The sequence below is a fragment of the Uloborus diversus genome, chromosome 4 (genome assembly GCF_026930045.1).
Source record: "Uloborus diversus isolate 005 chromosome 4, Udiv.v.3.1, whole genome shotgun sequence".
Lineage (NCBI taxonomy): Eukaryota > Metazoa > Arthropoda > Arachnida > Araneae > Uloboridae > Uloborus > Uloborus diversus.
This window is the reverse complement of record NC_072734.1, coordinates 62,942,904-62,961,063: the sequence shown is the minus strand read 5'-3', so window position 1 is coordinate 62,961,063 and position 18,160 is coordinate 62,942,904. Positions and strand designations below refer to the sequence as shown.

At 31.7% G+C, this 18,160-nt stretch overlaps 1 protein-coding gene across 1 annotated transcript in view; it reads left to right on the top strand.

The window, feature by feature from the left end:
- LOC129221203 (ankyrin repeat and SOCS box protein 3-like) overlaps nucleotides 1-17,429 on the top strand; it is a 34,152-nt gene extending 16,723 nt beyond the window's left edge. The window contains exons 3-7 of the mRNA XM_054855654.1: nucleotides 1,679-1,843; nucleotides 5,288-5,545; nucleotides 13,828-14,005; nucleotides 17,065-17,193; nucleotides 17,332-17,429. Coding sequence (XP_054711629.1) covers nucleotides 1,679-1,843; nucleotides 5,288-5,545; nucleotides 13,828-14,005; nucleotides 17,065-17,193; nucleotides 17,332-17,335 — 734 coding nt within the window. The 3' untranslated portion in view covers nucleotides 17,336-17,429. The remainder of the gene's footprint in view (nucleotides 1-1,678; nucleotides 1,844-5,287; nucleotides 5,546-13,827; nucleotides 14,006-17,064; nucleotides 17,194-17,331) is intronic.
- The last annotated feature ends 731 nt before the right edge of the window (nucleotides 17,430-18,160 follow it).

Genomic DNA, 18,160 nt, shown 5'->3' with positions numbered 1-18,160 from the left:
AGTTTCTGTAAGTTTTTTTTTTTTTTTTTTTTTTGGAAAAATTGGTAAAAATGGAAAAATAATCTTTTTATAAACATAAATGTTATTTCTTAGTACGGTACAACCCTAATTTAATGATAGTCAAAGGACTGGAAAAAGTTATCGTTAAATCAAGAAACATAGACATTCAATGCAGCCAAATCTGGACCAGTGAAATGTATTGTTAAATCAAAGTTATACTGTAGTTTTACATAATGTCTTGGGAAACAGAAAGTTTTAAAAATTTGTAAATGTATGAAATCCATATATTTTTTCTGCTTAGCAGAATTATTTATGTTAATCAGAAAACTATTGTGTTGCAGTCATGCATAATACTTATGTTCAAAACATCAAAAATTATTTAAAATAGTTGAATCAAATCATCAGTCAGCCAATAATTTTGGCTAGGATTAGGATGTAATCTTTGTAAATTGTTAAATCAAGTTTTTGACAGAAATCTGTTTTTTGTTTTTGAAATAAAAAATTGCGTAGCCGCTCATTTATACGTTTTAAAGAGTTTGTTGCATGAATTTGCACCTATGTGTAGTGCATAAACATATTTACACACATTAAATGAACATTTGTTAAACTGAGACTGACACATTTCTACTAGTTAATCTCATTTATATAATTTTGCCTGTGTATTATAGCTTTAGTGAGAGAAGTATTTAATAACATTTTGATGTATTGGTAAATTAGTTGATAATTTAGTATATTGTTTATTTCTTTAGTATCTGAAAGATTGAACAGAGATCAGGAAAATATCCAGCTTTTTTTTTTTTGCTTTCAGAGAGATTTAGGAAAGTATAGAATGTGCGTAAGTTCATCCCCTAACATAGAGCTTTTTTTGTTATTCCCTGCCAAACAAGAAAGTGTATACAGGATACATCATATCTGAGGATTATAAACGTATTAAATTGAATTTTTTTAAAAATGCTTTTCATGCTTTTGCATTGTGTTTACATAATCATGCAGAACATATTTTATCTGCTGATGGCTTATGACACAACCTTGTTTGCATTCTATTGTTGATGCAGCAATTGTGTTCTGTAAGTTGTACTAGTGTTGATGTTATTGTGTACATGAGTAAGCTCAACAAAAATGTTGACATATAACATGTATTTGTTTAAATTTGACGGGGAAATAACAGGTGTACAGTATACATCCTGCTCAAAGTTCTTTGAAATTGAAATGAAAACCCTTTCTTTTAATACATCTTTTTACATCTTATTTAAATTCAGGGATGCCCCCCCCCCCCCAAAAGTTCAATGTTGCAAAGCCCCTCCCCCCTCATTTTTCGCAACACTCTTTCCCTTTTTTATTTTTTAGCTCTTTTTTTTAAATTTTATTTATATTTAAAAAATGTTTTTTATTTATTTTTAATTGTTATTATTATTATTATTTTATCAGAAAAGTTCTGATTTTTGATGTCATACACATGCACACAAAAGCTAAATAAATAAATGAAGTAAAATGTAAACAATTAAATAAATAATTTAAATTAAAAATAAATTTAAAAAAATTAAAATCCCCCTCCTTCAATTTTGATGGTGCAACTTGCGCCATAATCCCTTTTCGTGGGCATCCCTGTTAAAATATATATCTACTAAAAATGTTACTCCTTTGATCTAAAAAATAAAATCCTTCTTTATTTTATTAGAGGACACCAACATCAATTGGAAGACACATGAAGGTGAAACTGCACTTCTATTGGCTTGTAAAAGAAGACGTGGCACAGATGCTTCTGGTGTTGTGTCTATGCTCTTGAAGTATGGTGCCGATCCTAATATTGTTGACAATGAAGAAGAAAGTCCTCTTTTGGCAGGTGATGAGATTGTTGATTGTATTTTGTACTTCTACTCACAGATTCTTTACCAATCGTTAGTTCTGCTAAATCTAAGCTTGTCATAGTGTAATTTTTTTTTTTTTTTATTCCCAGTCGCTTGTCAGCTTTAGTTTTCATCTGTCAAAAAGTATTGCTATGGAATCTTTTTGACACTTTTCTGTTATCGGTACGGCATAATATTATGTTCCATAAATGAACTTCTTTTTTGAAGGGCCTAAATAAATGTCTTGGTATGTTTAGAAAAATGTTTGACAACTTTGGTGCTATTTTACTGCTAGGATTGGATTCATGAATCATCAAATTAGCATTTTGGACTATTGAATCAACAAAAACTCTATGGGATTGAGCAAAATATATGATGATGTCCAATGCAGTAGTTTGTGGGGAAGGGGGAGCAGGTCCTCGGAAATATATATATATATTTTTTTTAATCATCTTTTTTTTGTTTTGATGAGTCTCCCCTAAACTCCAAGGTGAGTTCCATCAAACATCCCCCCCCCCCACAACTACAGCACTGGTGATGTCCAATTCTAATGACAGAAAGAGGTTGCCTTTTTTCTCTATGCTGCTCCATCAAGAACAATGGCTTTAATGTAGGGTAGTTATAAAATTTCATTAATAAGATATGTGTGAGAAATAAAGGAAAAATTATTTTCTATAATTATGTTTATAATCTTTTTTTTTTCAGATCTACTTGATGTCTTTATTTTTATGTAATTTACAGTCTAGAAAGTTTTTAATGTTTACAGATATAACAAGCAAAATCATTAAATAAAATATTTAAAGTTTTCGTAATGTAAAATAATCTGCCAAATGAATTAAGCAAGACAGTAAATGAGAGTAAAGGTTCTATCAAAGTGTAAAAATACAACATAAAAACCTCCACTAAAATGTAAAATGACCTACGGAATGAATATATATATCTAATTATTAATCTAATATTCATAAAAGTTGACTATATGTGGCTATCTATCAATGTCATCGCTACTCCTGGCGAACGACAGAAAACTGAGCAGCAAACTAGGTATCAATAGATTTATAATTTTCTTGGCTACATGTTTGGCTAACTATATGGCATAGCTTTGCAACTTTAATTAGTGAAATGATTAAAAACGAATTTTCTCTCCTCTCGGTTTTTCTTTCAGAATCACTTTTCCCCATAATTTTCCCCATCATTCTGGCAAGCAGCCAAGGGACTCAAGGATACTTTGATCCTGCCCCAGTAGCAGAAACTTTCTAGCCTGTCTGCAACACTATTTTCAGTAGTTGAAAATAATCTACAGCACCATTATTAGTTTTATTTTAAGTTTTCATAAATTACACAAGTCCTTTGTGAAGGTCAAGACTTGGACAATTTTCCAACTGACCAGTGACCACTAGACCCGAAAAACTTAGTGGCCACCACTGTCGCTGAGTTTTAAAGCATTAGGGAGAGGGAGGCAGCAGCTTTCACTACTTTCATAAAAATAAGTAGAACTCTGCACAATATGAAAAACAATTATTCGAGACATATTAATTTTAATATGGAAAATTTGCGTTGAAATAGGCTTTTAAATTTTTTTAAATTAGTAAATGAGAAGTTGGCAGGAAACTGCATTTTAGATGAAATATTTAGCTTATAGCAAAGCCTTCAAATCAATGAGGATCAAATACATCTGTTATGATAATAATTCGCATTTTTAAAAAAAATATTCTATAAAAAGAAAAAAAAACATGATTTATTAAATACTTTATGTTATCTTCAATAGTATGTGTTGAGGTAAACATCCAATTCTGTTTTTAAAAACTTAAGTAAGTAATAGTATTGTTTATTTCCATCTTGAGAATGACCAAACATGGCGTCTACGCGAAAAATTCATGGTTATAAATAGATATTTGAAGTTGTTACATAAAAGTAGTAATAAATTCAAAATCCTTAAAAAACTACAATTTAGGCGAAATAGTCAGTTTTTAGCACATTAACCTCTAAAGCAATGAAGATAAAATAATGAGGATGATAAAATTTTGCATTTTTAAAGACAATAACTAAGAATTATCCGGAAAAAATGGCACATTTTGCATAATTTTTAACTGTTTGTATTACAATAAACATCCAATGCCATTTTTAAAAACGTAGGCACTTCATGAGTTTTGCGTACCAACATCTTTGGAATGACCAAACATGGCGACTATGCTAAAAATTAAGATATTATTTTCTGAATTTGTTGCAAAAAAATATTTTTTGAATAAAAATCCTCATGAGACTAAACTTTAGTTGAAACGTTTTATCACTTTTGTGTCCAAAGGAATGAGGATAAGGTAAAATGTTCACATAAAATTTTTCATTTCTCAAGAAAATTATTTAAAAAAATTAAAAAAATCGATTTGCTGCACATTTTAAGTTATTTTCATATTTTGGCAGAAAAAAAAACATCCAATTCATCTTTGTTTTTGAAGACTTTTGCACTTTTCTACTTCGATTTTGTGAATGATCAAATATGGCGACTATGTTTCTAGCTGAAATGCTGAAACGTGCATCGCTCAAAAAGCGATCTCCAAACGATCTTTGCCAAGTTGTCTTTCTTTTTTTTTTCATTTATTTATTTATTTATTTATTCTTTCTTTTTGTTCTTTGGTAAAATTATCTGCTGGCCGCCGAAAAATCTGCGACGCACTTCTCGCGTCTAGCAGTTTCTGCTACCGGGGATCCTGCATTCATAATTTCTCTGTTTTCTGTTTAAAGAAAAAGTTATTGAATAGTTAAAGTTAGTGGTATAGTTGCAAGGTGTACAAAACAGAATCAAATGATTCTAAAGCTGCGTCATTATATAAATAAAATATTAATACACTGTTAAATATTAATACACTGTTTATTAATTAATGTACCGACACAGGCAATGTGTTTTTTGATGCGATCATTTTTTTCATGTTTTCTTATGAAAGAACGTAATTTACGTGCTGAAAACGTCCATTAAATTTCTTTCACTAAGTGAAGCCAAAGGAAGTACAGCGTGGAAGGCACCGTCCTTTAGTACTTTGGAAGAACAGAGTTGTACATTGACCCACCGGAGGTGGATAGTGCGAGCCCCCGTACACTGCAAGGCCGATAACTCTGCCGTAGGTGGCTAATCTAGCCCACTTGGTAGCTAGTAAACATTAAAAGTTCCATTAAAATGTAAAATTAAAGCATGAGGTACAAACATAGCAGGGATCTGGGAGATGTTTTTTCGTTTTTTTCCAATTCTGGAAGTAAGCAGGCCAACCAGTGCCAGTATGCCATTATTCTACAAACTTACCTTTTTTTGTAAGTCCGTAATTATTTTTGAAAGACATGCGCTAATAATTATTTCTAAAGGACATACACTAAAAATTATTTCTCAAGGACATATGCTGATATGTTTAGGGAATATCTAAAATTTCTGGAACTGCTTTTATTTTTTGCAGCCCTGCGCAATGATTCCAGGGAAGTTGTTGAACTTTTGCTCGATGCTGATGCAAATGTAAATGCCACAGACTGCAGTATGTGGTCCCCTCTCCACGAGGCAGCTAACCGCAAGGATGCTAATTTAGTGTGCAGTTTGTTGAGTCATGGTGCCCAAATTGACGTTCAGGATGAGTGTGGTATGACTCCTATCTTCACAGCTGCACAATACGGAAGAGAAAACTGTCTGAGAGAGCTCTTGAAGGCCGCTAAAGAAAAAGGTAAGCTTTGAAACAAAGCTCAAAATCTTTGTCTTGGTTTAATATGGTGTGTTCTTGTTCAGCACTGCTGATTGATGCATTTTGTTCAAAAGATATTTTTTTTCTTCTTTGTGAATCCATTAACTGTCCATTTTGCTGGTTATAATTACGTTCATATTTTATTGTTGGTAAATATCTTGTCATATTTGCTTCCAAATTTCTATGAAATTTAAAGACTATTGTCCGACTTTTTTCATTTGAACTAACTGGAAATGAAAGTGCCCCAGAAAATCTAAAATCCGAAGTACAGGAAGGAGCCCTATAGTGTGCAAAACTTATTTTAAAGCTTAATGATTTTAAAGCTTAGCCTGAATTCTATCTAAAATGTAAACATTCAATGTGGTGGTTGCTTTACATTACTTTACTGATTGTGCGGTATTTTCATCTTCAAAAATACAGCAATCCCGGCATTTTCAGAAAAACCGAATTTTCTAGTATTTTCGATAATCAAATATTAAGTTATGAATTAGTCTATTATTTTTAACAATGTAGGTGTTTCAAAAATGTAACAAGAGCTCTGAAGGGGTGTTCAGATTCTCTGTATGAATAAAAGTCACCCTAAAAATAACGAAGATGATAAGAGCTTTCAAATGGTACTGGTGGACTGAGTTGGGTGTCCATTAACAGGATGAAATGTCAGTTAGAAGATGGCTGCATTGACAAAACATGATAAACCATAAATTCTGCCTGTTATTGTGCCACGCTGGGTGGGTTGCAAGAGGAAATTGGCCATAAACGACAAGGACTGCTTACAACAAGTTTTTGTACTATGTGCACAATACAAGCACTAAAGTGTTCTATAATCTCTTGCATTAGCGTTCGGTTCTATGTTCATTTAGTATAAAGTTCTTTCAGTGGTTCTCTCTCTATCTACTTTTCATTTCCTCGCTGATATTCTTTTTGAACCTTTGTTCACTCTTTTCTTATTCTATGTCTATCAACTGCATTTGTATGTTTGTTTCAGTAATCACTCCTAAATCTTCCAAAAGTAACTAAATTGATAACAAAGCTATAATCAGCTTGATGTTGTTAGCTTTTCTCCCCTTATATTGTGTCAATCTGTGGCAGAGATGTGGAATGCTTCAAGTATTCTATGTTGCTATCTGACATATGTGGATCCACTTTAGAATATGGATCAGGAAGTGTGATCCAAGATGAGATAGCATATGGAATAATGATTTTTACAAGCCACAAAGCTTTGCAGCTCTTCCTGTTGCTTAAAATGGGTTTGTTTCCCTATTTCGCAGATTTTGTAGTCAGTTACACCTTCGCACATTTTTTAAAGTTTCAGTTGGTCTATAAGAAATTTTCCTTTTAGGGATGTTTTAAGCTTTTGGAAAGAACGTTTATTAAAAGAAACACACTTGAGTGAAGAAATGATGAGCAAAATCAGTGAGCCTTTCTTGAAAGTTTAAGATTTGGTTTACTCAAGTTGTTGTTGAAGATATTTTCATGCCAAAATATTTCTTTTCCTTCTATTTTTTCATTGTATATGCATATCATCTGTACGCCTACTATGAGTAGTCCTGAAATGAGATGAAGTGATTCAGTTCGCTGATATTTTTTATTCTTTTGTCAATTTTGGGAGAGACTTCTAATACATTTGGGTTAATGTTTTTATAATTTCATTTTTCAATTACTTCGCACTCACAAATTATATTTGATGATGTCTCCATAAGTCAGAAAATTATGACAACTTGATTCCCTGAAGCACCAAACACTAAACAAAACAAGCTGCTCCTACTTTACATTTTTCTTTGCAAATTTTTGCTGTAACATGAGAGATTATTATTGTTAAAATTACCTAATATTATGGTGCCTTCTATGGGGTATAGCTTTTTTTTCCTACAAGCATCCAACATCAACAAAAAAGGTTAGAACTATTTGTCTATAAAAGCTGATTCATTGTGTTGTGACTGTTTCTGGTCAGAACAGCTGTAATTGTGGAGGTTATAGGTGTCTGCTTGTTTCACAGCTCTGAATTCTTTTTTGCAGCGCAACTAATCAAGTTGCATCGCTCTTATACGCTGAAAATTATAACATTATGTGTCATTATTATTTCTGAAGTAATGTTAAGTACTTATTGATTCAATATTAATTAAATTTCAAGTATAATAGAATGCATACGATTAAAAATGAAAATCAAGTTGGAGAAGAATGCAAAAATGGAGAAGGGTACAATATAGAGCAAAATACAAACTATGAGGCAGAGCAAGTTTATTTTTTTCAGAAAAAGAGAAGAAAGAAGTAAGAGTAAAAATAAAATCGGTCCTGTGTGTATATCACACAGGGTCATTCCAGGGTCAAATCAAATAGTTTTTTTCTAGTATAATTTTTTTTTTGTACCCCATAACAGGAGTGATCCTGTGTAAACAAACTTTTTTCTGAGTTTTGAAAACTTTTGTCAAAGTTTTTCAAATGTTTTTTTGAAAAGTTTTTGCCAAAACTTTTAGTTTAGGTTTTTAAAACCAAATGATCATAATCCCAGAAGGCTGAATTTCATTTTACGCTTTTCTGAATCATTATACAGTAGACTCCGATTATCAGCGGTTGGATTATCTGTGGGTCTTTTTCATAATTTTCTTCCTTTTTTTTTCAAACTTATGATTGTGTTATTGTCAGTGATGTTCTCATCAAATTTTCTGAGGGTATACTCCCAGTAATCAGCTATGCACAATATGTGTATGCGATCATATACATAATATTTCATAATATGAAAATTTTTGAAGCTTGAGGGTATACGCTAAATGTCTAAAAAATGCTTGAGAATAAACGGCCTATATTATACCCTATGGAAACACCACTGGTCATTGTTCGTTTTTAGATTTTACATGCAATTTTTTAATTCAATATTTGTGGACGCAATGTAGCAGTTTTCAACAATAATTAAATGTATGTGGGAGTGTTTGATATTTTTTTAGCTATTGTATACACTAAGTATCATTTTTTACCTCTTCGGATTATCTGCGGTTTTCCCTTATCCTCGGTTGCCGTGCCACCCTATTCCGTGGATAATAAGGAGTTTACTGTAGTTGTGTAACAAAAACGAAAGGTGCCCCATATTCAGTGCTTTTGCTCTACTATTTGTCAATTTTTAATAAGCTGATGGTCACCACTGATTTATGTTAATGTTAATTTTTCATTTACATTTTAGTATTTGTTCAGTTCTTTAACTTACCGGCGGTTTTGCACGTCTTATCACGCCGTAGCAAGATCACGTCGCTAGCATTTTACACGTATTTTTCTGACACTAAATTTTCGTTGTCAAACGGTCCAAGGCGTAGAATCCTGCGTTTCCTTTCCCCTCTCCTGAGAGCGGCACCCCGGAGCGCAGGGGCCCACCTTCTGTATTCACACATGCAAACAATACCCTTTCATCAGGTTGGGGTTTCAAGGTTCAGTGCATCCTTCTTATCAACGCAAAGATTTCTAAACAAACCTCCTTGCTATTTATTGAAAGCATCTGCTAAAAGCAAAACTTGATTCCAAGAATGAAATATCCACTTCTCTTTCTTCTAAGCTTAAAATTTACATTTAATTAATGATTGTGCTGTAAATGGATGCAACATAATTTAATCGACGACAATGACATTCAATTACATTTCAAATAAATTAATAAATAAAAGCCGTGAGATTTCAAATTGAACAAAAACAAACTAAGTATCCTTTTGGAAATAAATTTATAGCTACGGCTTTATTCGCTACTAACATATAATTTAGGAACTTTAACTGTTATAAAATCACAATGCTGTAAAAAAAAAACCAAAGAGTACACGTAAAAGATCAATTTTCAACTTTTATGTGCACTTACGTCGCGTTTTACGCACATTTAGGCAGATGTTGTACTCAAAACACATTATAAAAAATATTAAAAAAAAGGGATATTTTTTCAAATTTATTTACTCTAACTGATTGGCCTTGGGTTTTGGTCGCAAATTTCAATCATTAATATCAGAAACATTTTAAATTCACCGATTCTGTCTAATACTTCAGCTTATAATTATCTTAATCACAAAGAAAAACAAACATTTATCTCTAAGCATACAATTTCAATTCTGTATAAGTAAAAAAAAAAACTAAATAAACAATATATAGTAAGAGCAAAAATTTTGCACAACACCAGGCAGCTATTGTGTTAACATTTATACAAAAAAAAAAAAAAAAAACTTCAGTTGTTAGCAAAGAACAATAATAATATTTTTTTTATTGTTATTAAAAATGGAAAAGTATATGAAAATGAATAGTTTTCAAAAAAAAAAATCAAAAATTGAATCGTTTGTAGCTTTTTCTTTTCAATAAAAAATAAAGAGCCTCGGAATTTTTTTCATTAAGAGGGGGAAGAAATTCAGAAAAATGGGACCTGACTCTTAGTAAAGGAAATTTCTATGGAGTTGCTTAAGATCTACAGTATTTTGTAGGAAGATGGAAATGGGGAAATGGTTAAGTGAGAATTTATAACTATTCTACTATGTAAAAAAAGGAATAATAATAAATAGAGAAAAATAAATAAAGGTTTAAACCGTTTTATAATTAAAATAAAACTTCAGCAGAGCTTAACTATTTGTACTTTATTAAGCAACAAATCCAGAATTTTCATTGATCTCAATTTGCCCAAAGCCTGATATTTATCTCAAATCACTATTTAATCTGTGCGATTGCTTGATACAAGTCATATGATCTTTCAATTCCTTGGAACAACTTAAGCAAAAATAATTATAAAACCTTGATTTTTATAGAAAAATCATCATAATTTATGCTTCATACTAATTAATAAACCTTTTACGGGGATGAAAATTCGTAAAATTATTTTAACAACTTTTTTGCTGCGACTTTTTTTTTACCACTATAATTTAAAAGTATTTCGTTGTTTACTATTTTTTGCTTTAATTGTGTTTTCATAACTTTGATTTGATACCTAGTTCGGTCACTTAGGTCTTAACTACTAGCAGGGGCACTCCGAAATAAAATGAGAGGGGGGGGGGGGAGAGGTGGATTCTCAAATTTTCGAATGAAGTTCTACTTTTTCCAAATGATAAACATGAGCATGCACATTACATCATACTTACATAACATCTAATGAGAAGCAACATTATGCATCATTAAAAACAATTTTTAAAATTTGAAAGAAGAATCTAAATGTTGCAATCGTGTTTCCACATTTTTCAAATGAGAATTTTTTGGGGAGGTTACACTGTCCTTCTGAGCCTCTCATCGAGGCGCCCCATACTAGATCCCATGTGATTGTCAGTGTTTCTTTAATAATAGCTGTGTTAAATACGCCATAAATCAGTGAATGTTGGATTTAGTATTTGTTTTCCGATTTTCAAACGGGATCCTAGACAGTCCCGATTTTCATTCAAAAATCCAGTGTCCCGGCCAGTTTACTTCACGTCTCGGTAAAATATAAGTTTCATTACAGATGACTAAAAAATATAAAAATAATTAACCGTGAAGGATTATTTAAAATAATAAATTTTTCATTTCTGTACCTCGTAGCCAGACTGACGTAAGTCCAAAAATTTGAATTTTCTGTTTATTACTGCTAGGGTTCGCCGATATATATCCGATATTTGTTCTGAAAATATCCTGATATTTTGATATTTACGATATTTATTTTTCCAACTACGGTATTTTCAGTATAAAAATTATATTAATCATAGTAATATAGCTCATTTATTATTAAAAATACCTAAAAAGTTATGCACTATAGTTTTATGATGTATTATTACACATTAATATAACAAAATAATGTATTTTTTTATTCATAAAATTATTAGTAATGTAACAATTTTAATGCATATTAAAAGTACCTAATTAAATGTTAACCATTGGTTGGAACAAAAGAAAATGTCTTATGACTATGCTCCTGATTGTTGCATATTGTTTTTTTTCTGAATCATATAACTGTGTAAAAGTAGCTAACAGAAGACAAATGAGTAGAACAGCTAACGCTATATTAACTCTATTAAAATCGACTAAAATGTAAAATGGAATATTAGATATGAATAATTAAAGAAACCTTAATTTTAAGTCTGCACATTATAATAATAAATAAGAGTGATTTGAGGATGCATTTACTATTTTGAAGACATTAGCTTGCGTTGATTGAAAATATCGGATATTTTACATATTTTCGAAAATTGCACTCACATGACATATTTTTTTCTCTCCTGTAAAGTAGCGTATGTGAATCACGTTAGTTTAGCTCTGAGGTATAGATTTGTAATTTATGAGCTATAAAATTACTATCGGATTTGCTTGTAAGGAATTTTACAAAAAGATTTAAAACAAAAAAGACTTTCTAAAAAAGTCCTAGCCAATCCAATAAACAAGTAAATATTGTTCAAAATTCAATTCCTCATTTCTTGCTGAAGTAACTTCAAAAGATTAACGTTTACAAAATAAATTGTTTAAATGTATCTGCTTGCGTCATGTATCATTTATTATTCCTGGTTTAGGCTGATAATTAGTAATCATTTATCCATAGCATTGAGCTTCTAAAACACTCTGAAAACCAGCCGGGGTGTGTACCTTTTGAAATACCCACGGTGGGGGGGGGGGGGGGGGGTCCTGGTTGAACATTTCGGAAATAAGGCAAGCCTAGGTATACCGCTATTACGATCACTTAGTCTCAAATATGGCGAGATTCGAAACATAAAAATGCACAAATAAAGAAAAAAATATACATATACAAACATAGTATGTAAAAAGTATGCATAGATGTATAAATTTGCAGTGCTTTTTTCCCCCAGCGTTAAAAGAAAAACAACGAATTGCTGTTGCGCGGAAGGGGGGAGGGAATTCCTTTATTGCTTTTTATTATTACGTATCATTTCAGGTTATGCAAAACATTACAATCATAACTAAATGCATTTAGCTATTTCATATTGAAATAACTTGTTCCAAATATTGTTTTATAAATGTTGAATATGAGTAGTTAAATTCAATAATAAAATATGTGAATAGTAATTTAGAGCAGTAGTAGGAGATAGCAATTCCAGAGATTTAAAATCTAGATTATTACTTCATAAATATTACAGAAAGTTGTGTTTAGTAAAACACGACTGGCTGAAAGGAATTCAACTCGTTTGCTACACGTGTTGAGGAGAGAAATGGGCGGGACGGACCTTGACAGCATGTCTGGAGGAGTTCCACTCTTCCCTGCGACACGCGTTGAAAAGAAAGGGGTTGAGCTTTGACAGCACGTCCTGGTCAAAAGGGATTAAGTGCTTTTTATCTCCTTCCGAAAGGGGGAGGGAATTTCAAGATAAAAAGTATTGACCGTTTCGAGCAGATAGCCATGTTCCCAAGGTGACCTTTTCCAGGTGAAATTCCGCTCGTATGTCAAACCGCCAGAGAGTTAAATAAGCTACAGACGGATCCTGCTACATTGCGATCCGACTTACACAAAATGGCTATAACACGAGTTTTTCATGAGTAATGAATTTTTTAGTGAGGACACAAATTACTCGCCTGCAACAGGAAATTTTTCAGAAAAGAGCGGCGGAGAGTTAGAATGGGCTTCGTTGACACTAAATATTGGTTTTGTGAATGGACTTTCATCCCTTTAGCATCACTGAAAGCGGAAGTTCACCCCCTGTATTAGTCTAAACAATGCTTTGCTTTAGTTTATACAAATAACCGCTCCAATTCTTAACTTTTTTTTTTCATTTTACATATGAACATTGATAAAATACATTCTGATAATATTCTGATCGCGCTGCATAAACCTTCTTCATTTTTTAAACTAAGAATATATTTACTATATCTATATTGTTAAGTGCTATAATAATGCTGTAGTGTACATACTGTAAGTAACATACCGCTTTATTTTAAGTATCTCTCCACCATTAATCATTGATTTTGTGCTAAATTACAGAATTTTATGCCAAATAATAACGCTTTTTCTAAAATACAGAAAAAGTCGGTTCTTTGTAAAAGATACTGCAATATATAGTTAATAAATAGTTTGAAACAACATGAGGAGTGTTTACAAACGTCTGAAACAATTGAGTATGCTTATAAAAAATTACCTAACATACCTTGTTCCACAACGCGAAATTCCGACTTGCGCGAGGTGTCTTGGAACGTATCCCTCGCGTAAGTCGGGACTCGACTGTATTCAAATTTGAATATTATTGCATCTCAATGTAACTATCTCCTTCTATAGTGATAATCGCATTGGGTCCCTGGAGTTATGTTGCATCAAAGTTTTACTGCAATTGCTTTTGACATTATTTCAGGTCAGGAAGATGTTGTCAACATTGGTGCAGAAGATTGGGCCACTCCCCTGATGATTGCTGCTCAGCAAGGCTTTGCGGACTGTGTCGCACTTTTGACGGAGTATGGGGCCAATCCGGATTTAAAGACTTCCGATCATGCAACTGCTCTCCACATGGCTGTGCAAGGAAATCATAAACTGCAAGTTTTTTTTTTTTTTTTAATTTTCCATGATATTTGAAGCTACTGTGAGTATGGTTGTTCTTACAAATGGGAATAAGTAAAATATAAAGGCGTACTATAATAATGAGGCGAGGAGCAGATAAAGACTAGCATTTTAGCAGGGAGGGGTCATGCTGAAAAAATTTGCGTTTTGGATACAAAAAAGTGTTTTAGTGCTGTATTAAAAGCACAAAGTAGGCTAGGAATCAAGTGCCTAGTAGGGCATAAACTTAAATAGTAATTAGAAATAATGAAAGGAAACATTATTTCAGATATTTACTTAAACAAATACAGTACAGGCGTCCCTCTTATGACACAATACTTCTATAACACAGTTTCGATATTACACGGTACCAAATTTGCGATTATTATAATGTGATTTTGATATTACATGGTACAAAACTTGAATTTAATACTTCATAGTTTTGATATAACTCAAGTGTTATATGTTTAAAAGATGGAATTTCATTTTTGTTTAATACATTCTGTCAATGGTTGATAACTCTAATAAGTTTTTACTTTGTTTTTATGAAACTTGGTTTCGGTATAACACGGTACACATCCCTTGATTCACATTATTTCTAAGTCTCGTATAACACGGTTTTGATATAACACGATATATCTTAAGCTGATTTTTCTCATGCGCATATATAATTAGTATTAAAAATAAATAAAAATGTTATTTTTAAAAAAGTCTTGTATGACATGGTTTCGATACTACACAGAACAAATTAACCCTGTTATATGAGGGACACCACCCCTGTATAGCCCTGATTTAACCATTGTCGTAGGACTGGATAAGATATCGTTAAATTGAGGAGCATATACATTCAATGCAGTTAAATCCAAACCAGTGAAATGTATCGTCAAATTGAGGAAATCATTAAATCCAGTGTCATTAAATCGAAGTTATGCTGTAATTGATAAATTAAAATCATTACGGCAAACACTTACATTTTGTTCATAAGGTATTTGAATACAACGTGTGATAATATATTTGCTTGATATTCTACCTTGTATGTAATTGTTAAATTATAAACACATGCAATAATGGTGGATAAATAATAGTGTCGGTGATTTGAAGGGAGGGGGGGGGCATGACTCAGATGACCTTCCCCTTGTATCCATTCCTGTGCGCAGCACAGCTTATAATCTTCTAGGGTTGTTTATGCTCTGAAAAAGCTCAGAAATGCCTGCGAACTAGCACTTAATCTTAAAAGTTTCAAATGCTGGTCAAATATATTGTGTTTTCCTTTTATATTTAAGGTTTCAGAGTGGATCTGATTAATCTTACTAGTTATTTCTCCTATTGTCACTGTAAGACTGGCATGTTGCATCTCTAGCTATCTGTTGTCTACAAACAAAACTAATGTATTAGTTTTTTTTTTTTCAAATGCCCTTAGTTTTTCTTTGGAAGTACAAAGTTTTTGGAGTTTTTAAAATTAATTTTTGATTTAGAAGTAGTAATTTATTTTTTTTATTAATGAACTTTGACACTATTGAGTTTGAGGATCTGTATTATGGGATCCCTTAATCATAATTGATAAAAACTTAATCACAAAAGTTATCGGTGTATTTTTTATGTCTTGACCCCGAAATTGCAAAGTTAATGTGGGAAGTTCTTTGAATATATTGTCATAAATTAAATCATATTAATCAGTGTGGGAGTTAAGTTGTATAACTTTTCCCACAAACTTGTTTTTTCTCAGGAATTTTGTCAGGCTGTGCAAATACCACTGAATTTCTACCTCTTTGTATTTCTATGATCTGTAACCAAAAATATTTTTCAGTCCCCGATCTACAGAAAATTAAATTAACTGAAATAATTATGTTTAGTTTAAAGAAAGCCTTAGGCTGACCACCAAACCAGAACATCTCCCTTGCACCCTAGAGCCCCTGGTCAGGAAAACTGAGTTCCGCACAGTAGACCTTGGCCCTCACAGGCTGTTGTGCCACAGAGTTTTGGTTTTAAAGAAAAAAGAAATGGATAGCTTTTATATTAATTTTTTTTACTTGATTTTAAGCTATTTTGAGCAGTTGGTTGTAAGATTTAAAGAAATATGAAATTTATATATAGTATAGCACCAATTATCTACAATACTCAGGACCTGGTTACTAAAAATGGCTGTTTGCTGATTGTATACACTGATCAAATTACCAGAATAATAAACAAGTAAGACAACATGTGAAGAAAATTATGTAGAAATGCTTATTAATTTGTAAATATTAAAAGAAAGCACTTTTTTAAAGACAACATTATGAGATTAAGGAAATAAAAAAATTTTGCTGCTGTTTTCAGCAGTGAATGTTTTTAAAGGACAGAAAATGAAACATGAGAAGAACATTTATGAACGGGAATGTGCAATTTTTTATACTAGAGTATGAAAGAGATTTTTTTTTTGGTGAATGGGAATTTTGTAATAAGTTCATTTTTGCGATTGTGGTTTTTCTTATTGCTTTTACATTGAATTAATAGAAGTATTGGTTTTTGAATTCTTATAGCTGAATTAAGATTTTTTTTTTCTTTGACAGAAACAAAATGAGACCTACATTCCACACAATCAACAAAGTTCTTGAATCTGGTATTTAACGTTTCCCACTTTTGTACAGTAAACTTTAATAGGTGTAACTAAGGGTCATACAGTAAAAAACTGCATTAAAATGCATCCGCATTCCTTTCTTTCATGTTTATTTGGAATGAAAGAGGGAAAATGTAGACTTTTTCAGGGTTCTTTTCAAATTAGGTTATGTTCAGGAAAATCTTTCAGAATTTTAGACCAGCGTGTAAATTGACCCTCCAGCTTTGAATCTTGTTTTCATACTAAATTTCAAACTATGCATGAGCTTTTACTGCATATAAAGAAAACATGCATTTTTTTTAGAGATTTCAAAAAAATGAGCACTTTTGCAATACTAGACAAAAAGTACATGCTTTTTTTTTTCTTTTTGAATAATGGTATGATAACTGTTAGACTACAAAATGTATGTTATGCTTTTGAGGACTTTGTTATATTTTAATGAATTTTTCATTTGATCAGGTGCTTGGATATTTTGTTATCAAAGATGGATGTGAATGCACTTATCTCCTATTTCCACCCTTCTACTCCTCGCACTTGGGTTCATTCTGACATGATCTGTCCTCTGCACTTAGCTGTTGAATGGGAGAGGTAATAGCCTCTACTTTATCCTTTTTTATTGTTGCTGTCTTGTTGTTATAGGGGTATAAAATTATTTCATTTTGTTACTTTGAGAGTGTATTTATTGCTTTTAATTTGTCAGTTTCATTGTAAGCAGTTTTGTTTCAGATAGATTTGAATTGTTAACTAGAGGACCCGACAGACGTTGTTCTGTTCAAACTTTGTAAATTGAAAGTTTAAAAATTTCAATAAACTATTAAGTGTTTTGAACCGTTTTGTTGAAAAATATAATAAAATGTTTTAAGCTACTTGGTGTCAGAATGTGTATATTTATTACAACTTGATTTATCTTATGCCCACTGAGCAGTTGTTTTATTAATTATTTTTTCTCCCGTACTTGATGGTTTGTTCCTTCAGCCATACTCAAAGGATAAAAAGCGTCCTCAGATATTAAGTGTAAAAAACTAACTACCCATCTAGAACAAACGGGAAATCCCGCTGCAACACCCCCATATAAAAAAGAATAAAACAATCGAAAGGATATTGTTTAAAAAAATGATAAAGGTAAAAACAGTTCTCTGAATAAGCGAAAATCACTTGTCCCTAAAGTTGTAAAATAAACACATTCTTCAACTAAAATGACTAAAAAAAAATTAACTAAAATAACTTGTTTCTCTTTTTAAAAACTCTTTTAAAAAGAAAAACAATTCTTTGCAATTTGAAATAGTTCGCCAAATAAACAAAAAATACAATTAATTACATCAACAGTAGCTTTAAAATGTAAACATATGATCACGCAACTCTATTGTTTATAGCCTAAGTCGCCAAGCTACCACTTTACTGTAACCCAGCCGATCAGTGAGCGAAGCTAACTCTGACCGATTAGCTGTCCGACCTTTTGAACGAAAACTTTTAAAACTTCATATATTGCCTTTTTTTTCTTTCTACCAAAGATGAAGATCTTCCACTACACTGATCTTTTGTGAACAGAACTACC